At 41.3% G+C, this 25,085-nt stretch overlaps 1 protein-coding gene and 1 long non-coding RNA gene across 3 annotated transcripts in view; one reads left to right on the top strand and one right to left on the bottom strand.

The window, feature by feature from the left end:
- Positions 1 to 13,182, bottom strand: part of MAP3K1 (mitogen-activated protein kinase kinase kinase 1) — a 62,020-nt gene extending 48,838 nt beyond the window's left edge. Inside the window, exon 1 of one of the 2 annotated variants that reach the window (XM_054054222.1) lies at positions 13,045 to 13,182. Coding sequence is in view for 1 of the 2 variants with exons in the window: in XM_054054221.1 (XP_053910196.1) it covers positions 11,720 to 12,099 (380 nt within the window). In the remaining variant the exon portion in view is untranslated. Of the gene's footprint in view, positions 1 to 11,719; positions 12,117 to 13,044 lie in introns of those variants that run through there. The other variant, XM_054054221.1, reaches the window with a different exon arrangement.
- Positions 12,283 to 17,366, top strand: LOC128850389 (uncharacterized). The gene is made up of 3 exons (XR_008447786.1): positions 12,283 to 12,355; positions 13,383 to 13,541; positions 14,125 to 17,366. It is a non-coding gene; the product is annotated as an uncharacterized LOC128850389 (long non-coding RNA).
- Positions 17,367 to 25,085: the final 7,719 nt, after the last annotated feature.

The following is a 25,085-nucleotide window of genomic DNA, read 5'->3' as shown; positions in this document are numbered from 1 at the left end:
GCCTTTCCTAAACCCATGCATAATCCAATTTAATTTTCTCTACTTTGCTACACAATTTAAGTTTTACTTTGAAAGAATGAAAAAAAATGGGAAAAAAAAATTTCACACCTCTTGTAGTTCTGGAGGGTGCTCTGGTTCAATGGCAATGTACATATTAAGAGATTACAAAAAGAATCTTATGTCAAATCAATGCATGATGAGATGTCTTACAAGTTTAACTACTAGCACTCAAACCACACATTTGCGATATGCTGATTTTAAAGTCAATGAGAAGCATACTTTTCTGGAAGCCCTTTACAAGACCAGTGTCTAAAAAAAGACAATGTAAGTATTTGCTTTCACACACAGATAAGTTCCTTATTAAATTTTAGTAATATACAAAGATTAAACAAATATTAGTGATCACTAAAGATGGCAGGCTGATTTCACTTCTAGCCATGAGGACTTGTATTACAGCAACAAAAAAGTGAGATAATAGCTAAGAAAAGCAGTCTCGCTTCTTTCAACAGGTGTGTAAGCACTTTCCAAATCACTATGAAACTACATCACATATATAAAAGACCAGAAATAAATGCTAGTTTCCAGGAAACACTGATGAACTATCGTTGGGGGCAAGTCTGTGACCGAAACAAGTCATGCCCTTGTGTCTTACTAACAAACTGTTAATAGAAATACTTTTCTCAACAAGTTAATCTTACACTAGGTACTGGAAGTGGCCTGTCTGTGAACTAGAAGCTGAAGACTGATGTCACTCACTGAATTAATTACCACAGTAAAGTGACAGGTAACCTGTGACTAGGGCAACAGAGCCCCAAGACCATGCAGACATCAGACGGAAGATGTGCCTCTGAAATGGAGTTGGAACATGGCTGACTTCGGCCCAGACTGCACAGGACCAGTAAAGAACACAGTGATGTAATCCTACCCTGGAAAACTAAGGGTGTTCGAACAGCCATTTTCACTCATTTTTCTAACAATAAATACTAAGTGAACATTCAGATACAAGACCCAGACTATCTCTTTGAACACTGTAGCCAGGTAGGTCAATCATTTCATAAGATAGCCTTACCATCTACTTGCTTAATATGACTGGGTTAAGCATTAGCCAGCCAGCCACACAGCTACACAAAGTTAGAAGCAAGCTGTTGTGCAATACAGAACAGCACAGTTTTCAATTCTCATATCGTGACTGACTCTTTGCAGCTTCTGAAGGACGAAGACATTTAAACTGAAAGAGTTAACCATTTTAAATCCTGTAATTATAGATTATTTTAGTGACTGCAAAAAGCATGCAGTAACCCAACAAATCCTTATCAAAAGTCACTGTGGCAAGAACCAGCTACACCGCTTCCCTTGTGAGAGCCAGCTTTATCCCCTCCCAGTTAAAAAAACATGCAATTTATTTTAACATGGAAAGGGAGTTAACAGTGGTAGACCCATATTGTCTGATTTCCCATTTCCTTTTAGGTATGAAAATGCAGACCTTGCCATGCACTTTGCGTGTCAGGCTCAGAAATGCAACGAAGCAGAAATTGGAAAGAAAGTGAGATGATGGTTCTCCAAAAGTGAATTTAGAGCAAGTTCTACATAGCATTTTTATTTCCCAAAAATGATTGTAAAGAAACCTGAGGAAAGATTAGATAGACTGTTAGTGACAAATACCAAAACCCTACCCAACTATAACTACAATGAAAACTTTGACTGCATTTATGTTCACCCACTAATTATTTGTGGTTTCAAGCAAAAAAAAAAAAGTTTTAAAAAACTCTTTAGGACATCACAGGCCTGTCTGGTACCTCCAAGATATCAGATTTCTTTGTCATCATGTTGCTGCACAAGAAAGTGTTATGAAATCCAGAGGCAACGGTGTCTTCTCCAGAGATTAACTGAAAACACTTAATGGAAAAAAGAGCCTATCCTCCTTAAGGTACCAGCTTCCACAACACAAGCTGTATTCTCCCCACAGAGGGGAGACAGAGCACAGCTGGTCTCAACTTGTATAACCAGTAGAACTCTTTTGCATAGACACAATATTTCACATATCTGAAAATGCTGCAATTGCATAATTAAGTCCTCCATCTGGTTTTGGCTTTGTTCCAATCCTGTTTATCTAGCTGTGTGTATCAGGGAGATCTGTAGCCCTTTTAGCTCTATGATGAGAGAAACTTAATGTACATTTCATCCTCACAGTAACCAGAGATGGTTAATTTCATCAATAGTTTTTCCTTAAAAACATTAATTAGAACAGAGATGAATTTTTCCCAATATGGTGGAAGAAGCAAACCACATGTTTTTTTCAGAATCTTACAGCTCCTTCAAGGTAGCTATTTGTAGTTAAAAAGGTCCTAGGCATATTAAAGGGTGGAGGAGGGGAAAGGAAAAAAGAAGATACAATCATGTTTTTACTTCTGACAACTTTCACTGTTATACCATTAGAATCAGGGATTTTAATCATAATAGAAACTTGAACTTTTCAGTACAAATCAGCAGGTACCAAAACCACTATCAGCATGGCCTAGATAGAAGCAACCTAAAACTGCTAAACATATGTAAATTGAAACACACATTTATACACGGAGATTCTGGCAGAACCAGGAGGTCTTCCAGTCTGTTAACACATACTACACCACCACATCTTCTGTGTTTCTCCCAAGCTCTATCAGCACTTGCTGCCTGAAGCACCAGAGATGGCCTACCTTGCTAAGTTTACAAGCCCCACACTAAATTTTACGTAGCTGAGGGCCACAAGATGCACAGCACTTACCTACTCACTGCGAGTACAGCAGTTTTTAGGCCAGCATTGCACTGCTGCCAGTAGGTTAACAGAGATGACAAGCAGAGAAGCTTCAGTTGGAGCCCTGCAAGAGTCACATGTAACTCGAAGGTGGGGATAGGATTGTTTTGGGTCCCGATTTTCCTCCGAATTGGGATTTGTGTTTTGAATGAAACCCAGACCAGAGAAGTTTCACCCACTCAGTGATAAACCTTGCTTTGTTTCAGCTTCAGCCACCAACACCACAAGTGGGATATATACACAAGAAGTGAACACTTGCTCGACAAGAATAACAATAAAGCCTATACGGCTCCACCATTTCATAAGCTTTTACTACAGGCTCATTCACAAAATTAAAACCTGTATTTTTAAGTCCCAAGTGTTTATGGTTATTTAGGTCTCAGCTACTTATGCACATGCCAGTACTTCAAAGACAGTGGAAACACCTATGCATACAGCCAAGCTGCTGCTTGGAAAGAAATAATTTTTGAAAAAAAAAATTGTCAATTCAGAAAAAGCCAGAGACCCATTTTGATGAAGCTCCCATGGAACTTTGTCTATGTGGTAGAAACTGGCAGATTTCCTACTAGTTCCCCTTGCTAGCTCCTCAGCAGTCCACCCTGTGGGCTGAAAGGAAGCCAAAAGCCTAGAAGTTCTGGCTGTGCTTTCCCCTGCAGTCTTGATTCCCAGGGTCTACAAGTGGCCTGCCCTGGCACTGGACTTATATTCCCATTTGCAGTCAATTTTAAAATACAGGAATGTAATTCATACAGAGTTGATTTCAGAATGCTGAAGCAATTGTCCTTCCTGACTTGGCTTCACTAGGCACCCTCACTAGCAGCAGAACTGTAAAATACTCCCACGAACACAAAGCTCAGAGCAGGTCAGTACAAGTAAACAGCAGCGCATACTAATTTTCTGCTGAAGTACTAAGGGGAATTATATACTTCAGCATATTTACTGGGACAAGACGGTTTACCATTGTACCTGAACATGCTGGAACTTAACCACTTGCTCAAAAGACAAAACTGAAGATCCATACAGTAGCACTGTTGTTCTTCTCATATATACACATAATTTTTGAAATAGCTAATATAGAGTTCAAAAATTTCAATATAAATAACATTTTCAAGACCAAGTATAATTATACTCCAAATGTGTTTAGAAAGATGTACACTAAACAGTTTCATTAGTTTAATATCATTAATTAGTGAAAATGGAGGAAGGATTTTGTTGACGACAGTACCTTTCTGAGAAAGCCCAGAGTTTTCATAAGGGTTTCTAATGTTAACTTTTATTATATACAGTATCCCAAGGGCAACAGCCAACAAAAGTTACTGACACTGATGTATAAGGTACAGACAGTAAACATTTGAATAAGATGCCATCAAGAACTTTTTCCCTGATATCTCCTTGGACAACTTTCAGGTCAAAGCCTTCCCATTATAATTTTTTTTTTTTCCTTCAGAAAGGGAAGTCTGGCTTCCACTGTAGAAAAGAAACAGAATTTGTTGGAGTTTAGGACTGTGGTTTGCAAACCCCAACTTCTTTCTTAGACAGAAAAAAGCTTCACCTTTGGGCTGAAATGACAATCTCCCCAGGTACAAGAAATTGTTTCACATTCATTTTACTGATCTGCTACTTCCTAATCCTTTCCCCCACGTTCTTCATTCCCAGTCACTTGAACCAATCTGGCTTTGAAGTACCTACACAAGAAAAAAAAAAAGCTTTCTTTTTAAGCACTGAGTCCTTCACCACCAAAAATAAAGCTGCAATGAGTGACAACGGTAACCATTTTGAATGGAGGCACGCTGACCGGCAGCAGAAGCCAAAAGCAATGGTCAGGCATTACACCGCTGTAGCCCACTGCAGCAATTCTGAATTGCCCTGTATAAACTAGGCCAAACACTTCACCCAAGTGTTACTATTTCTCCTCACTCAGCTTGTGGAGAGTATCAGTGTATCTTGGTTTACAACACTAAACACATCCCATGAAAGCACCTTGCAACTCTGCACAGATGGAAGATGTCTTAGTGTAATCCAAAATATTTTATTACTCGGTTCCCTGATGGAGATTATCTGCCCTTTTCCCACAAAAAAAAAAAAAAGCCAGTCTGAGTGTCAGTTGCCACGTCAATCTTCACAGTGAGAGAAGCTGAACAGATCACTCATCCAATCTTTTCTGTATCAGTTTGACACAATACATTTCTAAAATAAAACCCCTGAAGACTATCTGCATTGCTGTCTGCCAGAGATCTGCACGGCTTAAGGAGTTTCATTTCATGCCTTCTTGTACACAAGGGCGGAGGGGGGTGGGGGTGGTGTGGAAACAACTCCTCCCTCTTCCTGCAACACTGGCTTAAAATAAATACAGAGAACAATCTGCATGTCTTTAAGACGTCTTCCCCACGTAGCCCCTCTTTTCCTCCCAAGAGCTTTTGGGACAGCTAAGAAACATGCAACTGCAACTCAGTCTAAATTCCTGCAAGAGGAAGAAACTGGAACTCTCACATTATTTGTAGGAAGACATTTGAAGATGTATGTTCTGCTCCACGCGAGCCTGTTTACAAGTGCAGGAGAACCTAGTAGAAAACCCAGTGCCTTGGAGCTTCCTACAGGTTGGGGCATCTGATGTGCCTGTTGAGGTCAGGAAACCTACTGTATTGAGCTGTTCATTACAAATAAATGGAGAACTTAAAGCTAGAAACTCTGTACTTACAGAAAAGCTGGTTTTCTGTAACTATATTCAGACAATATTGAAATTACTTTTAAAAGAATAAACTTATGCATATTAATACAGTTTTAAGAAAAACTCCATCCAACTCCATTTAAAACACAGCTGTTCACATTTCCATTTCAAGCGTGAACTGCTCAAGAATTTTACAGAACTATAAGAGCCATCACCTACGTTCTATTTTTATGACTAATCAAGATCCTTAATATGGGAGATAATATAAAATTTTGGAAATTTACTCACAACTGCATTTATTTTCTTACATTAAGCAAACAAGTCTCTAGTCAGATACGCATCTGTAGAGGCATTTACTTTTATGAAATAAAAAACATTTCATGTGTATTTTATGTGAACATCTAAGATACTGATTACATATCTGGTGATAAAGTTAAAACTTGTAACAAGAGAAAAAAATTGAAAGGAATATTAGTATCACACCTAGCAACTCTGCAGTCTAAAAGCATGAAAGTAAAAAAAGTGTAAAATATTGATAAATTGAGAAAACTGTCACTGACTACACATGCATTTTCAAAGTAAATATACAGCTAACAGAAATTAAAATACTACCACAATTCAAAGCAATTATATTATTGTCTTAACCGTGAAATAAAAATACACTTGCCTGTCAGAGTATATTAGTCTTAAAAGCTCAAACTCTACCTAAACTGCAAACTGGAGGTCACTGCAAGTTTCAACTATCTCACATTTTTGTATTTTGTATGCCTCTCCAGAAGCAGAACAACTAAGTACCACCTGAAGGTAAAGGAGACACCCTATTATCCACTGATCTTTGAAGCTTCCCTTTCAAAGAATACAAAGAATTAGAACAATAAAATTCTGCAGGCATTTATCAGCAGTGGGATGGGATGTAAAACTGACAATTTGCTTGGGAAAAACCAAAACTTTTTCTCAATTTATATTATCACAAATAGATTTTTTTTTTCCTCTAACACCTGAAATACTTACACCAAGGCCTACTAGCATCTGAAAGGAACAATCCAGAGACAGAAGCATGATGGTCATGCAGGACATACAAAAAGTCTTTAGGGTACAAGAGAGTATCTGGCAGAAATAACTAGTGAAATTAAATGCATATCGGTTAGCCAAAACAAGGAATACTAGTTGCATACCTTTGAAGGTTAACTACCAGCTTACAAAAGGACCTGATCGTCATTGCTGACAGCTGTGCAAAGCCTCATTTCAGTTTCCTCAAAAGCAAGACAACTGGATGCTTAAGAAGATGGAAAACTCATTTTTCCAGCATTCTACTCCCACCTTCCACAGTGATCCTGAGTAAGACACAAGGAACTGTGAAATTCATTGATGAGAAATACTAGGGAAGAACTGAAGTCATCCAGCCCAACAGATATATTAGCAGCGATTCCCCTACCAAATATAATAGTAGGACAAGACAGATTAGAACAAACAGTATTATGCTATACTTCCACTAATGATGTGAATAGTTTCTACTTCAGGGACACAACAGAAATATATGGAGATAGTGTGAAACACAGGTAGACTTACTTTAATTCCAGTTTAATCTCATAGCAGACAAACAGGAATACTGAAGGACATTCCAAATTTGATGATTAAGAAAAAATGCACTTTTGCAAACACCTTCAAATCCTTAGTCATCAGATCATGAGCATTATCAAAAAAAATGGACATTTCTGGGCAAAATTAAGAGGGAATGATGGCTCTATCAGCTTTTACTAAGACAAATTGAAAAGTATTTAATCAGCTTCCAGACAGAAGGTAAACAATTCCCTATGTCAAATTACTCAAGTATCAAGTAAAGAGAGGTGCTGTTTTTTCAGGATTTTTTTTCCCTTCAAGATCTAAACACAAACCACAAAAACAGAAACAACCAACAACAAAAAAAAAAACCAGAACCCAACTATAACCCATGAAATCCCCAAACCCATAAACCAAGAAACAATCAATCACCCTCCTCCCTCCCGACACACCCAGCCTTCCGCAGACATAACTTAGAGGAGAAAAATAATAAGACTGTTCACCACCAAGCAGGATTCTCCAGTTCTGTAGTGTGGTGAGACAGGAAATCAGAAGTGTCCTGCAGGCAACACACTCAGCCTCTGGGTGAAAATAAAAAGGGGGGGGGGGGGGAAGCAATGGAAAGCAACTTTCCATTTAACCACCTTCTCCTAGTCACCTAGAGACAAGTAATGAAGCCCTCTCTAAGGCTTTCTGTCCACTACGCCTCAAGTAAAAGAAAGAGCTGTAATTCTAGAGTTTTAAGTGAGAGCAGAGCAGGTAACATGTAAAATAAGATGACTGCTGGGCTTTTGCGGAGAATCCTCCAAGAACACCAAGATTAGCATTAGAAACTCAGAAATCAAACTAGATCCATTCTCTTACCACCACTGCTGCTCAAAACTAGCTTTACAAGTTTCTCTAGAGAATAGCTACATAGCAACATACAATTTCTACAATTTAGACAAGCTTAAGCCAAGTTTCACCAATACTGGAAGCCAGTAAAAGCCAGCAGAAGCATTCCCATAGTCACCCATCTCCAGCCGCTCGTTTCCACTCCTGCCTCACCATCTCCTGCACTGCAATAAGCTTTTGCACAGCTGCAACGTTACCTTTACTCCAACTTCAAACAACAACAAATGCATTAGCACACTAAAAGATCTCATGAAGTTCCAATCTATCACTCAGAAGGAAAAAGTAATCTCCAAATCTTGTCCTCTGCATGTTCGAGCTTTGGGTAAGGCAGAACTGCATATAGCTACACACAGGTATCACACTGAGCAGTACTGAGACTCCACTGAGCGACAGTGGAGACTGAACCTTTAGTATCACTAAATCCAATGAGACAGAAAGCTCCAGATTAGTTAGTTACAATCTATTTACTTTGCATAGGAACAAAGAAACTGCCATACCAGATCAGATCATCTGAGCAGAACTTGCAATAACTAAGAGTGATAAAAATCAGACACGGTAGAGGGTGACCCTCTTCCAAAAGTACTCTCAAGCCACAGAGCACAGAAAAGGTAGGAGGTGTACTGTCTCTCACCGCAGTTTCCAGGCTAAACTGGAAGCAGAAAATTTGGTGGCTTATGTAAGCAGCCAGTAGAAATTACCCAGCATTATGGACTTGATTAAAACACATAAAGTTATATTTTACCTTGGCTATGTATAGTCAACATCTTTTTTTTACCTTAGCTACATTTTGACAACAGAAACACAGAAAGTTATCATTTCAGTTAACAAAAAAAAAGCGAGCCAAGTCAAGCCTCAGTCATGCTGTGCTTTTGCCTTCTCTCTCTGTTCCCACCACACCGCCCACACTCCAGTGCTCTGTTAAAGCAATCACGCCTTCCTTTGAAACACACCAAAAAAAGGTGCTACAAATTCATAAGCAGAATTAAAACTGAGGAGCTTCCATCATTACACTTGCACACATAGCCAGAAATTCACAGTTTCACAGTGTATCTTTGGTGTCTCTAGCAGGCGTCCAACAGCAACTGCAGGAAACAGAATAAATACCTACAAAGTTTATTGTGCAGCTGAACTGTCTGACAAGTCTGCCACATCTAGCACATACATTTTCATATTCAAACTGTTCGTTTTCACACAGGTCACATAATACATGGTTACTGTATGCAGAGGAGATGAACTGCAGCATTTCCTGCTTTTCATTTTCATAAAAACAGGATTATGGTAGTATAACTAATCCTGTACTTGGGAGTGTAGTAAGTCACCTGCACCAATTTCATATATAAATAAACATCACTTAAAGAGTCAGAATGTTTCAGAAGAACACTGTTAAGGTTGCAAAGAAGGTGCATTTTGCCTTCAAAGATCTCCCCCTGAGTTACAAAAAAATCATACTACAGTTGCCACCAAACTCACTGTTTGGATCTTTTTATACAAACCACATCAATACACTGTCAATATAGATACGGGATAAAAACGTCTGAAGCGCTTTATGTTGAAACTGTATTTCCTAGTAAAACAATACCTTCCTCCTCTTACAGTGATATAAAAAGATAAATTACAATGTTCACAGCTTCTAATGAAAATATTTGCTTTACTGCCATAACAAGCAGAATGCTTGAGACACTAAAGAAAAAAAAGCAGTATTTGCATATAGGACTTAACAGCAGGGTCAATTTCCCTTCTCAGCTTCATTCTGAGGCTTACACAGGTCTTCCAGCATAAACAGAAAATCTATTTAAAAAGAAAGTAACTAATACCAAAGAGAATGATAAGAGAACTTTGAAGCAAGCATGGTATCTTTTATCTAACAGTAGATCCTTGCAAGAAAGTACAACTACCGTATCTTTGGAATAGAAAACCTTCGCATAATACATTATTTTGATTATGTCCTTCATTTTGCTTCTTAATGAGTGTCTGAGCAACAGCTGCATGCACCAATTTAATGCGTAATATGCTGTTTCTCACATACAAAGCTCCCTCTTTCAGCTAGGATAAGTAATTAATATTACAGTAAGGGCAGAGAGATTCTTCATATGGCCTGAAAAAGTAGTACTTTGTCTAACATCTGTTTACTAGTAACACAACACACATGATTACTGACATATTCTACATGAGCATTTACAGGACGTTTCTGAAGAACAACCACTATCAGTGCTGCCATGTATTTTCAACTGCACTCACAATAAATTCAAAGTAGACTATCCTACTGAAATACAGCGCGAAAGGCATTTGCCATTTAGTGTTTTCTATGATTTGTTAACATTCCTAGTCAAACGTGAGACGGCATTTAGGAGAAGATTTTGCTTGTACACATACTAAAAACACTAACTTGTCGAAATGCAGGTACTTAAAAGTAAGCAAACTGTCTATGTGAAAGGAAAAAATTCCACAGTTGCTCTGTCATTGCTGCTGTGGGACTGATTAGCAAAGATAGACTCAGTGTTTCAGCATCGATGCAACATAAATTGACCTTTCTGATCCTCCAATACCAAACCTAACTCCCGTGAGACTAAGTTGTTTTAAATGTGTTCCCATGTAGATTCTTTATATTCCTTGAAAGGCATGAAACTGATTACAGTTGTATTACCAGATGCAGTAAACCGTTTCTTTCAAGTAGTGACATTATAAAGATGGAGTTAAGAGTCATGAAAAGACAAGCTGCGCACTAAAATTCATGCACTATTTCCCCCCAAACCCACTGAAGATTTCCCACCAATCCTGTAAGTACAGAGGCATTTCCTATCTGTCATTACCACACCGATCAAGTACTTTTATGCTGCCCTAGGAATTGACCACAATCCATCTGAATTGCTGATAATTCACTTCAACAAGACATTGGTCTAGAAAACAGTTCTTAAAGTAGTCGCAAGATAAGCGAACCTTTAAAACCAAAAATCCTTGAAGTTTAACTGACGTAAGACTCAACTAAAAAGAAAACACAAGTCATCCGTCCAAACCGGAACTGTATTTCTTACGAGGCTGAAGTAATTAGCCAGATGAACTGTAAGGCAGCATTAAAGTAGGTCCCTGTGTGCTAGCATGAAGTCCTTTAGCTACACAGCCCGAATCATGTAAAATCTTACAAGAAATTCATATGGAATTGTTAACTTCACATCAAAACTACCGCATCACTACTGCAACGCCTTCCCACACACACACATACACACACACGCCAGTCAGACACAGCAAGCGCACGTTAAAGCCGAAATGTGCTCTGAAGTACTTAAGCTGCTTCATCATGGAGGCGAGTCCCCTTCCACCCTCAACACTTCCACGCACCTCAGACAGGCAGGACGCGGGCAGTTCAGTAAAACCACAAGAAAACGGACCGATCAGATAATACACACGGAAAGCAAATATTGGCTACAGACACACGGGCACTAAATGAAACGGCTGCCACGCATCACCGAGACTGAACCACCACAAAAATCACCTTCTCTTTGAAAATTTGAGGGCGCTTATGTTTAAAAGCCTTCCCTCCTCCTTAGAAAGAATTACAGGAATCGGTTCTACAACACCGCCGCGCCGCGAACGGGCGTCAAAGCCTTCAGCGAAGCCCTTTTGAAGCCCCAGAACCGCTGGGTTCGGGCGGCGTCCAGGTGCCGGGGCCGGGCACACACCCAGCGGCTGCCCATGCGGCCCCCGCCGCCACCTCGCAGTTCGAAGCCCGCCGGGGAGTTTCGTACAAAAGCCCGGCGTCCTCCCTCCGCGCTGACAGCCGCGCCAGGTGCCCCCCGCGCCCTCACCTCGCGGCGGGGGGCGGCTCCATCCCTCGCTCCTCCGCGGGGTCGCTCCCCGCCGGCAGCGGCTCCGGCAGCTCGGTGGGGCTGGAGAGTGGCGGCGCGGGGCGCTCCGGCGACGACGGGGAGGAGGAAGAGGAGGAGGAGGCGGCGAGGAAGAGCGGCGCCTCGGGCAGCCGGTCCAGCTCCGCGCTCCGCACTTTGCGCAGCTGCTTCCGCCTCCAGTCGGAGCGCTGCTCCCGCTCCTCCCGCGGCAGCCCCCCGCCGCTCCCCGCGGCCGCGCCGCCCTTCAGGCTCCCGCAGGCGGCGGCGGCGGCGGCCGCCTCCGCGCCGCTGCTCGCGGACAATCCCGACGATGAGGCGCGATCCCCCGCCGCCGCCGCCATTTTCTCTGGCGGGTCACATCGGGCTCCCGGGGGAGAAAGGGGGGGGGGAAGCGAGGGGGGGGAAGTCGGCGCTCCGACCCGCTGCGCAAACTGCGCAGCCTTGCGCAAACGGCGTAGGGAAGGGGGGCGGGCGTCTGGCGCCGATTGGTGGCGGCGGGCGGCGCGGGGCGGGGCGGGGCCGCCCGTAGGTGCAGCGCCCCGCCCGCCCCCGCGCAGGTGCCGGCGGTTGGACGGAGCCGCGCCCGGCGGGGGCAGGGTCCGGCGCGCGCTCGGCGGTCCCGCGGGCGGGAGAGAGGGAGGGAGGGGTCGGGCCGGGCGGCGCCCGCAGGGGAGCGCGGCCCCGCCCCCACGCGGCCCTGCCCACGTGCGGGGCAGCGGCGGGCGCTGCGGCAGAGCCCTTCCTGCGCGGGGGCGGCTTCGGGCGACCCGACTCTCGCAGCACCCCCGACTCTTGCAGCGCCTGAACTCGCCAGCCCCCCATCTCGCAGCCCCCGAGCTCGTAGCGCCCCGGCTCGCAGTGCTCGAGTTCACAGCAGCCGAGCTCGTAGCCCCCCCTTTCACACCATCCCCCGTCTCGCAGCACCCGTCTCGCAGCGCCCGAGCTCTCAGAGCCCCGTCTCGCAGCACCTGAGCTCGCAATGCTCGAGCTCACAGCAGCCGAGCTCGGAGCACTCCTTCTCACACCATCCCCCGTCTCGCAACCCCCCCCCCCCCCCCCCCCGCGTCTCGCAGGCCCCGAGCTCGGAGACCCCCGTCTCGCAGCACCTGAGCTCTCAGAGCCCCGTCTTGCAGTGCCCCGTCTCGCAGCCCCCGAGCTCTCAGAGCCCCGTCCCGCAGCACCTCTGCTCGCAGCGCCGTCCCTCTGCCCCCTCTCCCCGGGAACCGGCCGAGGAACGGGCCAAACGCCTGTCGGTGCTGGCAAATCGCTGCTGGGTCGCGGCTTACCTGCCGACTCCTCGCGGGGATCAGCACGAATCTCAGTGCATGTCCTTCCTGGCCGCCCTCGCGCGTCCCTCTCCGCGCTGCCCTCACTCGGCAGACGCCGCTTCGCCCCTCCTCGGGTCCCGTTCCATGTCTGTAACTACTCAGAAGAGCTGACGTCCCGCCGGGGCGCTCCTGCTCCCATCTGTGCGATCGTGCGCACATCCAGTTTAGATCGCAGCCCGCCGCGCGCACCTACCGCTGCGGCTGCTTCCCGGGAGGCTGGGAGAGGGGAGAAAAGCAGGAGGCATCACATGATCGGAACCGTGGGCAGGTCCAAGTAAAATTTACTTTTGGTCTAGATGTCCACTCGGCCGCAGTTGAGTCGTTGTGTTTTCAAACTCGGAGATGCGGACAAGAGGCTGAGAATTTTGCAAGAACAGAGGGACGCACGGGGCTGTCAGAAAGGTGCTGTTTTGCTGCCGATAAACACGCCTGCCCTCTCCAAGTGCTAACTTGAGGTGAGGAAAAGAACCCTAAATGTCGCCAAAACCCTAATGGTGACTAAACCCTTTGATGTCACTGAAACCCTCGATGTCACTAAAACCCTAAACATCACTATGCATACCAGGTTGTTCTCAGGATGGTGCGATTTTAGATACAGTAGAAGTGTTGGGTTTTTGTTTTTTTTTTTAGCTGGGTATTTTAGTCTTCTTTCTCAGAATTTACTGTTTATCCCCCAACCATAACGTTAGGGGAGGCCTTATTACTCTCTACAACTACCTAAAAGGAGGTTGTGGAGAGGAGGGAGCTGGCCTTTTCTCCCAAGTGATAGGGGACAGGACAAGGGGGAATGGCCTCAAGCTCCGCCAGGGGAGGTTCAGGCTGGACATCAGGAGAAAATGCTTCACAGAAAGAGTCATTGGGCACTGGCAGAGGCTGCCCAGGGGGGTGGTCGAGTCGCCTTCCCTGGAGGTGTTTAAGGGACGGGTGGATGAAGGGCTTAGGGACATGGTTTAGGGAGTGTTAGGAATGGTCGGACTCGATGATCCAGTGGGTCCTTTCCAACCGGGTGATTCTGTGATTCTGTGATTCTGTTAACAGAGCATCTTGACAATGGCTATTGATACCATCGCTTCGCTGGGATCACTGCTTTGATCTGAAGCATTAGTGGAGTGAGAAGTACCTTCTAACAGAAGCAGTTTCTTTCTTGCCTTACATATATGATGAGATGCTGACCTAAATGTAGAATCTTCACTGAAGGATGTGATGAGCAGATTAAAGACGTCTTTCCCTCTGGACTTGCAAGAGCAAAAGCTGGAGGACATGGTTTGTACTAAATACAATTGCAGAGTAATATAAGTGCTCACATGGCCTCAAGGTCACTCTAAATGAATCACACAAGATGCCACACCATAACTGCCCTTATGAAGGTCTTTCAGTGAAGAATGCTGTGAGAAAGTCAGTTGTGTCCATTGTCATCTTTAAGAAGGGTATCTTTGGGATAAGACGGTCATCTAAACATCCTGTGTAATGTGCAACTCAGGGGTGCACATTTAAAGAGGAATTAATTCTAAATTTCATAAATGTGGTATGTAAAACTTATTTAAAGCCTCTACTATAAATTAGGGACAGTTTTCCGGAAGATTCCTAAACCAAGCCTTATTGTCAAGCTGAGGATGTTACAAAATGCGGGGAAGAACAGAGCAAAGTGTGTGCTTTGCAGAAGCAGATAGTTGAAATAAGCTTAAATTATTACCAGTTGTTGGCAGTGTAACCTGCATGTATACAGGATCCTCTTGTCTTCAAAAGAAAAAATAAAAACAAGAAACGGTGCACAATTAGATCTTTTCAAGTACAATTATATTCGAAGAAAAAGAAAAAAGCCACATATGCTTTTTTTTTCCCTTTAAGCATTCTAAACAGAAAAAGAAAACAGCTTTAGGAATTTGCCACATCGAGAAGGAATAGAGCTTTGAATAGGAATTGATTAGTAAAGGACACAGAAAAGAAAAAGCAACTCTCTAATGAAAGTAAATCTAGAAAACAAGAGTGCATATGCGTCCTTTTGGCCTGACAGTCCTAGAAGACAAATTTCCCATAGTGCCAAGGCTCCAACAAGGCTTAAAGGAGAAGGAAACTTGGGAAGTTTCAAGGCCAATGTCAGAGTGGCAATGGGATACTGAGGAATGCGCATATGCACTGAGGTGAAATGCTTTCTGGAAAGCAGGAAGAAAAAGAGCAAAACATGAAATCCAGGGATATTGGGAGGCACCAGTGTAAGAAATAATTAAGTGTGGACAACTGCTGTCACTACCCCTGTTAAGGCATGACTCTGCCTTTTGAGTAAGGCCAGCACTATCAAGGTTTAGAGTGACTTTTTGCATAAGATGGAAACAGGAAAAACTTCTATTTAGTCACTAAGGAATATACGGCTGACCTTCTAAGGGCTGTTTATCCCCAGTTATTGGCTGAAATCCAACTCTAATAAATTACATTTTGCCTATGATCTTTATATTCACCTTATTGTTTCAAATGGATGTTTCTCCACTCTGCCTTGACCAGGGCAGCAGTGGCAAACAAGAAAACACCTGCCGTGTCTCACTCCAGAATACTACGTAACACAATGCCTGTACGAGACGTAGATTTATGCAAAATGTAAAGGCTCTACTAGAAGCACTAAATTCTGAAATCAGTAACTGAACGTGCTGGCTGACGTCTGTGTTTTCTTGTGATCTGCTCTTAAAAACCCTTTTGCACTTAATCAATGTGAGTCGTCCTAATTGTAAAAAAAACAAAAAATGAAACCTACAGAAGATCTCAGCAAGATATTTGGTTACCTCTTGCACAAATTATTTCTCGGTCTGTCTAAAATACAGCTCTGGAGGGAAACATGAAACTTTTAGCAGTTTTTAGTGGGCCAGTTTCCCCTAAGTCATAAGTAGTGGCACCCAGGACTTGTTATGAAACAGAAGCCTTTGGCCTCAAATTAACACAGTGCAACATTTGGAACATCAACTGCTCTACACAAAGAAACTTCTGTTTGGGAACACACTAAGTTTTTGCAAGCCAAGGAGTTTCCTTGTTGCACAAAACCTGTAACAGTGTCATGAATAAACAACAATTTTAAACATGCTAGAGATAGGATAGGAATCTGCCATGCCTCTCAGTACATGACCTAGGCATTAGAATAAATACAAGAGATAACACAGTCAATAGCTTCTGGTCTTGACTAAACACGTTAAAAGTGGTTTAATACTGAATACAAACTAGATTCTCCCTGTCTTATTCTTCTGTATAGGAAAACTTATCCCCACCTTGAACTTCCATTCATTCTTTCCATCGTGAGAAAGGGAAGACGAACCTGCTCTTAAGCCATAATCCTTTCCTGTTTATTCCTTTGTGTAATGGAGAAGTCAACCAACTAAATGAGGACAGAGGGTCTGAGGTCCTTTATATTTTTGTTTTCTAGGGCCTGCTAAAAGTCTGCTACGGTCTCTGCTGCCTGTAGAAATGCTTTGTAATCTTGGTGATGCTCAGTTTTTACTTCATGGTGTAACAGATGTGTCATTTAGAATAGATTCCACCTCAGAAAATCAGGATGCCATATCAATTTTCAGGAGACAGAAAGCAGGGTAAAGCTGGAATTTGTTACAGGGAATTCCATGACTTTAGTTCAGACATTGGGAACGTCTCGTCTCACTGTTTTTTCGGTACTTTTCGTGCTGGATTACCTATTAATTTCAGCCATTGATTTTCACAGAAAACGTGTTTGAAAATTTCTTTCCTCACGTTTCAGTTCACACATTTCAGTTAAAAATGTATTTTGGATCCACAAAAATTAAGATTACATCTTGACCTGGATGTCAGACACATTATGTAAGAAAAGACCTGTTTTTAAACCTCCTTTTCCTGCCAAAGTGCGTAATAACAGTTCTCCACTTCTTTCTAATGACTAACAACTCTTCTAACAGCCCTTCACTGCCTAGTCACATTCATCACAGTTATCAATTTTCTTCCTGTATCGTTTACTTGTTAAACAGGGAACCATTTAGTCAATCCACCATAGGATCCCAAAGTGCCTGCAATTTAAGTATGAAAGGCAGACAAGAAACAGAGCAATTAGCAAGCTAGATTGCAGTCCTTGTTCAAAAAAAGTCTGTGCACTGCTTTCGGGTTTTTTTTCTGTCACTACTTTGTATATCTTGCATTAACTACTAAAAACAGTCAAATTTGTAACCTTGGGTAGTCTTTAAAATATTGATACTTGAAATCTAATTTGGAGATTCTTCCTGACTGTGCTTTTTCTGACTTCAAATAAGTCACCATCCTTTCATGGCTCTTTTTCTTCCTGGTAAAATACAAATATATACAAATATATTTACCTACCTCAGGCCTGACACAAAGCTGAGGAATTTAATATCAAGTTTCCAGTTGAACCCTTGCCCAAAGGAAGTATAGCAACCAAGTGAGCTAGACCTGTTAAACATCTTCTTGTAAATAATTTCTAAAGAGTTACCAAAATTATTGCAGCTGTCAGCTCCTTTTCTTAAGTTCTTCCAGACTCAACCAGTGCAGCAGTTACATCTATTGCAAGCACCACTTTTCCCTCTTTCCAGGGGAAAGCAACTGTACAGTTTCAGACTCAGGAAGCCAGAAATAGCTTAGTTTTCCTTTACCCTACTGCTGCCACTGGCTACTGCTACGCATCTTTCACCCTAGGCACTTATTATTCTTTCCATTCTGTGAGACAAAGGCATGGGGCATAAGCACAATTATTAATAAACTGTGGAAGATTTTCTCCACTGGAAGCTATGGATTTCCAAATTATAAGGGAACAAATGCAAGAGATTCACTCTTAATTTTGTTTCTGAGGACAATATAGCAACCTACTGAAAGGGAACATGATGGAAGGGCCAGGATGGAAGAAGGACGACTTCCTCACTCCCACCAAAGAGTTATTCTTTTCCTCTGCTTGCTGCTCTGTGGTCCTCCTCCTGCCAGCAGTAGAATCATGCGGTACCAGCAGATACCACACAGGCTGTTTGAAGATCCTGCAGAAGAGAAGCAGGCAAGAGTGACACAGTTTGGCAGCTACCTCTGGATAACTGCCTCCCTAAATAATTGCCAGATGGGCAAGGAACCGGCAAGAACACCCTCCACAGAGCACCCTACTTGCTTTCTCCAGAGCCAGTGCATGTCTGAATAATCATTTCTGGGTGCAGTAATGGCATCCAGCCTAACACATTCTCTCCCTTCTTTTTATTTCTGTTCATCCCACTCTGGCTCTCTAGTAATACTGTTTGTATGCTTTCATTCATGATGTCTGGGAGTGGTGACAGTGCTGTTCTCTTCCCAAATCCAGCAAGCAGACCCTGCCAAGGTCCTCACAGCTGTCAGAGGGAGTAAGAAAACTCAGCGGTGACACCAGTGCCTAGTTCATCATGTGATCCATTTGTGCCAAGCCTGTCAATTTTCTGGCACCATGGCAGAACTGAATCAAGTAGTTTTTTGCTACAATGATGGCAGGGAGTCCACAGTTCTTAAAAATAGTTATTGGGTCTTTTATGTCCAAACAGTCAGATCTTTATCATACTCAGCTTTTTAGAAAAGGCTGTATATTTTTTTCCTAAGTTCTTACATTTAAATTACTCTCTTTAGCAATTATAATAGGTACAACACTACTTTATTGCATGTGTGCCAGTGCCAGTCCCCAAGAAAGGTGTTTCTAAAGCCACTTTATCACAGTATCCCACGCTATCGTCTAAACTAAACATCCTCCAGAGATCTGTAGCAGGCATTTGCCTATCTTACATCAAAATACTTTCAACATTGTGTTGCTTCAACAGTATTCTCCTCTGTGTACACATAAGCAAGTAGGAGCCCAGGAGTCATAAAATTTTTTTGCCAGGCAATTTCTGGAAAACAGAAGATTACTCTGGAGAATCCTGAGGAAAGTAACTTTTCAGTCTTACTGTTCGGCTGGTATTAAAACCAAAAAAATTACCTTTATGTTGCATGAGTAACAAAAGAAATACAATGAAACAAACCATATCTTTGCATAACAAATTTCTTACCTTTCTGTTTTACTGATAAAAAGTTATTTTAAAAAATATTCTATCTTTTCTACCCTGTAAATCTAGTTCTTGAATTTGGTTGCTGTTCCTGAGGTTTATTTATCATTCATAGGGCTCTTACTCTGTATCACATGCCATATATCACAGTTTTCTTTGCTACACCCAGTTAATTTACATTTTTATGATGTTTGTAGAGACTAACGTATCTAACCTATCAATAAATCATCAGTAAACAAATACTCTGCTTTCTGCATACTTACCTTCCTTGTCTTAGATATTGAAATCACAGAAAATAGATGCTAATCATCCTTGACAAATTAATTTGCAGGTAATATAGATACATGTATATACTATAAATAGATGGTATAGCATGTACTTGCTGCTTCTTTAATAGATTGGTTTTATGTTTTGCAATTTTACTTTTGATCATTTAATTTCACTTCATTTCATTTCATCATGCCTGATGCAACCTAAAATATTATCAGGGTACAAAACTGAGCTGACTTCACATGGTCTATGTGTTTTCACTATGAAAGGCCTTGAGAAAACAAAGAATGACCTTGATCAGTGATGTTTGTGTGGATTTGGAGGAGGGCATTAATTTAATACCTGTCAAGGTAGGATACAGAATTTATTTTGACAAATTGCCTGTTTTCCTTTACTTTGTAGTATAAGGCAAAACTTTTCAGATTTTGAACAAAGGCTTGCAGGTCTCAAGAGCTGATCACTTACAGTTGAAGGTATTAACCACACAAACCACTTCCAGTGAGCTGCTAAATGCTTCTCAATGTTGTACCTTAATCAAGTTTATTGTGCACAGTACTAACTGAGCAAGTCAGATCACTTAAAAAATACATGTCAGTGTTTCCTTCTGAATGTCATCAACAAATGCCCGCCACTGGGCTGCTTCTTCTTGTTTCCCATCTTCCAGAGACAAGACTTAAGGGTGATTTTATTTACAAATGTTAACACCGGTTTCATGACATTAACTTCAGTTGTTAGTCTCTAACATCTTGATCATAAAATGGCCTGAACTGTCTGCTTTATGTTGAGAAGAACAATATTTCTTTTAATTTCTGTCCAAGATAAGAATGTGTATTCTTGCACTTACATATTAGGCACAGAAGTCTTGAGATTATAACTATTTGTTTGATCTGTTTAACCAGAACAAAGGATCCTTCTCAGGGTGGTAACATACCTTTCAGTCTACAGTAAGAGCGATGGCAGTCCCCTTTCTAAAAAATTCTTTCACCCTCTAGATCATACTCATGTATACAGAGAGATACCAAATGTAAAAATAAAATGCAGGTGAAGAAGCTAAATAAAGAAATTCGCACTGCCTCATAATTTTAAGTTCCTAAACACTGCATGTTCTGAGTTATTGCTAAATCCTTTTGTATATTCTAACTCCCCGTGTTTACTATGAATTCTGACAATATACATTCCTTCTTTTTAGTAGGTAACTCAGATTTATTTGGGTTTATTTCAGGAAGCTCTTACATCTAGTTGCAGCAGCGTTTTAAGTATGAGGGAAGCTCAGCTCTCCACGTCAGTTAAGGTACAGGCAGATGTTAAACTCATTAAACTCTAAGAAAACTCCTCATATATTAAAACAACCTCATAGTTAAGGTTAATCTTTTGTTCTTTAATCCTGCCAATTAGATTTTAGTACAGGAGATAATTGCTATTCACTATATTATTAACTGGTAGATAGCTGTATTCTCTCCCTGACTGATAGAGTCCCTATTCTTTCCCATGCTTCCAAACCCCTCCCTAGAATTTTAAAACTCAACTTTGATTTCAGGAATCTACAGTATCAATACAATGGTCAGATATATACTCCTAAAGAGCACAGTACGTGTCCACCAAAAGATTCTCTTTCATATTTTGAAGCATGTGAAGTAGTACATACACTACTATGTGAGAGTTTAAGTATCAAAGAAGGTTACAGCTCATCTTTTTGCTGTTCTAAGTTATCCAATGTTTGAAGGAACTGAGGGGCATCAGAAAAGCATCATTTGAGAAATTTATGAAGGAAAAATATGGCCAATTGGAAATGTCTGCGAGAAGACAGAAATCCCGTTTTTTAAACCCAGAATTTCATCTCATATGAGTGGTATAAAACACCTTATTTCTATCTGAAATAAAACAAGGCTAGTTTTCTAACTTATGTGAACATGTGCATTTACCAGTCAATAAATGCAAAATTTTGTAGGTATTTCTTTGCCTTAAAATTATATTTAGTTCTTTTTTTTCATTCTAAAACTATTACTTGTAATAGTACATTAGAAAGGTGTGTAGCATAAACTCCTGTCTTTTTCCTCCTTCCGTCTTTTTTTGAAGTACTGAAAGAAGAGAAGCTAAATTCCAATGCATTTTAATGATGTCATGAAAGCCAAAGTTGTAGCTATAAAAAGAAAAAATTTCTATTTTCCCTGCCCCCAACAAAGCATGAGATGAGTAGCTCCCATTTGGAATATTAAAAATTCACATGTGAGATTTAGTCTGGTTTTATAAGCCTGCGAAATAATTCGTTTAAAACCATAACGAAAAGTAGATTTGATGTCAGATGCATGATACGGAACAGTGTGAGGGTGTTTGTAGTCTGTATTGGTACATGGAAAGGCACTCCAACCATCTTATTTTAGTAATTGTACCACACCAAAGACAACGAAAGCTGTCCTGAGATTGAAGTGTATGACGCTTTCAAAACCAGCTCACTGTGAATATTTGGAAGGTCGTAGGTCTGAATTCCACTGATGTCTTGCATTCTAGTCTTGCTGCAGAAGATGGGAAAGTATGAATGAAAATTTTTCTAGTAAGCCCAAGTTTACAATATGATTTTCTGAGTATTCTGGCATTAATCAGTCTAGAAGAGGCCCCAAAATTACAGAGAAGACATAAAATCTGTTCATTTCTCCTTTGTGATCTCAGCCAAGCTTTTCTAGAACAGCAGTCACAGTCCAGATGGTTCAAGTCCAGTGATGGGCAGGATGCTGTTACCATTCCTGCTAAGGTCCCTGAGCCCAGGGAAGGTGATGTCTGCCTGAAGTCCTTCTTGCCCAGAGCCCTACTTGAAGGGTTCTGAATCCTAATCCCATGAGAAGTTCAAGTTTAGAAGAACTTCTTAAAAAAATCAGAAGTATTTTTATCCAAATGAGGCAAAGATAAATGAAAATACTATGTCATCCTCCCATCTGTTTAATGAAAAATGTGTGGCATATTGTATTTATACTGATATGAAGATCGTAACAAAGCATTCATTGTGAGTTAAAGTGTTAAGGTTACCCCAAACTTTTAGCACAGTAGTTGTCTGAATATCCACACTTTATTTGTGCAATATAACAGCAATTCCTAAAGCACAGACAAGTGAAAAAGCTAACCACTACACAGAAAAGTAATGATAAGCTGGAAGTGAAGTTGGATGTGACCATTTGTTTTGGTTACTAGGCGCAGACATCATCTTGTAGAAAGATAGAGGGACGGGTCTGTCATGGTTTGGTCTTCCTCTTTGCCTCAGCAATGAATGTTTTGAAGAGAGAGATGTAGTGCTCTATACAGAAATTCTTGGTCTAAATGCCATTGATTGCATTTAAGATAACAGATGCTGGTTTTTTTGGATTCAAGCATCAAAATAGTCTTACTGGAATCCTTGCAGACTCATCTAAAGCAGAATATGTTTAATTATCTTTGCTCCAAACACTTGTACTTCTCCTGCAAATTAATAGAAAGTTATCCAGGGTTGAATTAATTTGTCTGTGCCATTGCAGTCTATTTTACTCACTCCTTGTTATTGTTACAATCAAAAAACCCCACAGTAATGTTTTTAAGCTCCAACAATCTTTTGATGATGTGAGTCAGATGAGGGGGTTTGTGGGAGCATCATAGAGAGTTACACAGCTTTTTTGCACTTCAAGCACACTCCTAAAAATTACGGTTTCTATCACAAGACACACTGGACAATAGACACAGTTCAATTTTCACTAGGTCCAGGTATCAGGTACCGTGACAAAGGGGTTAGGAAGTCTGCAGAATAAAGAGGCTGCAGTGGTCACACCCTCCTCTTTGCCTGCACTGGGCTCAGCAAAAAGCAAACTGAGCTAGTCAAGAATGAGTTGATTCAGCATGCTCTGCTGAAAACGCTCTTAAGCTGTTCCAGACAAAACTATGAGGAAGGATGACAGCGACAACACCATCTATCCTTCAGGCTAAGTCTGTTCCCCCACGAGGCTTTGGACTGCTGCCAAAATTAATAATCTTTACTTTAAAATACACTAGGAAGTCTATGTCTGGCACAGGTTGTTCCTTAGTTCTTTTTAATCGTCCTTTGTGGCTGCATAAGCTACTGAAAATTGCTGGTATGGAACGGCTGGATCTTGTTTAGTATTACATTCATTTGTATAGTGTGATCTCAGGTTAAAACAGGAGAAGGTGAAAGCTAGTGAGGACTGGTTGTGACTGAAGTGTTTGCTTCAGAAAATTTTGCTCCCTACTGCTTGACCTACTAATATATTCCCTTTCCCCTGTCCTTGTTGCTTCAGGCTTTTTCTTTGGTCCTGTCTGTAGCACAAAAGTTGCAATGATTTAACTGAACCAGTTTCTAAAAGAATGTATTTAAATCAGAGCAGTCTTCTTGCACGAAGACTTTGAGCATCTGTGAGTAACTCCCAGAGTTACTCTTATCCCAGAGATAAGACCTTCTATTTAGTATCAGCAAAGTCTCTCGATTAGTTTTTTTCAGCAATAGATCTCAGAGCATTTTATAAAAAAATGGGTCACTATCATTTACTCTGTTATGCAGATGGGGAACAGCTGAAATTATTTGCCGACTGTGGGCAAGTGGAAATCTGGGAATCAAAACCTATGTCTGCACAATTCACAAAGCCACATTGGATTTCCAAGTTTTCATGCCATGAATGTGCTTTGAGGTTAACATTTCGGCTGACTTTGTCATGAGGTACCAGTTATTTCATGGTAATCATAATAAACTTGAAAAAATATTAAATGACATGTCTTATTTGGGGTATTTCAAAGTTGTTGGTTTTTTTACAATGTCAGATCCTAACAGAGCTTCCATCCTTAGAATATTTTGCCATGCAAAAAAATATTGGAAGCATCTGTGAAATGTCTAGAGACTCTCTTCCTCCATCAAAGTCAGGCCTCAGAAAATTCACTCCAAAGTCCTGTTCAGATGATAAATACACTGTCTAACAGCCAAAATACAGTGCTATAGCAGAATATAAATCAACCAAAGTGTGAGCACAAAACTAATCTGAAAAGGAGGAAGAAGCCATAAACACAATTGTGTTGAAAAACTGCTTTAGTTTCCATCCAGCCTTCAGGATGTAGAGATAACCTTAGCTTACATTTCCAGTAAGGCCTGTCCTAACAGTAAGCTGTCAGGTAGTGGGTTGCTGGTGGTGGATATTTTTTCCATTAAATATTCTTCCGCTGTCACTGGAACCTGAGGGATGCAGTGACATATCCATTGTTGGATGTTTCCAAGGCTCAGTTAGACAACACCACAACTAATTTGATTCAATGCTAGCAATAGTCTTGCTTTGAGGAGGAGTCTGGACTAGATAACCTCAAGAAAGCCCTTCCAAACAACATTTAAACAGCTCTGTAATTTTAAACTTGGTGTGAATGCAATGGATCTTACATTTGAATGGGCCTGTAGCATCTGAAAAAAAGCGCACGAGAATGGATGAGCTCTTGCAGAACTGCAAAGTTAGTAAGATTCTTCATCTCATTGAAATGGAAACACTTGATTTGCTATGGTATGCTGTCTGTTCTCTTAGGAGAGGAATTAATCAGGTTTGTATATTACTAAGTCTTGTGTTATGTATAAGGAGTTTATTAATAGGTCAGAGTCATTAACAGTTTTACAGATGAATAAGAAAGTGAGATCCTGTTACGAATGATATTTAGCACTTTTCTGGATTCTGTTTTTTTCGTCATTTCCTTTGCAATAAAAGAGAGAAATAT

Source organism: Cuculus canorus, chromosome Z (genome assembly GCF_017976375.1).
Source record: "Cuculus canorus isolate bCucCan1 chromosome Z, bCucCan1.pri, whole genome shotgun sequence".
Taxonomy (NCBI): Eukaryota; Metazoa; Chordata; class Aves; order Cuculiformes; family Cuculidae; genus Cuculus; species Cuculus canorus.
This window is presented reverse-complemented; position numbering and strand designations above follow the sequence as displayed.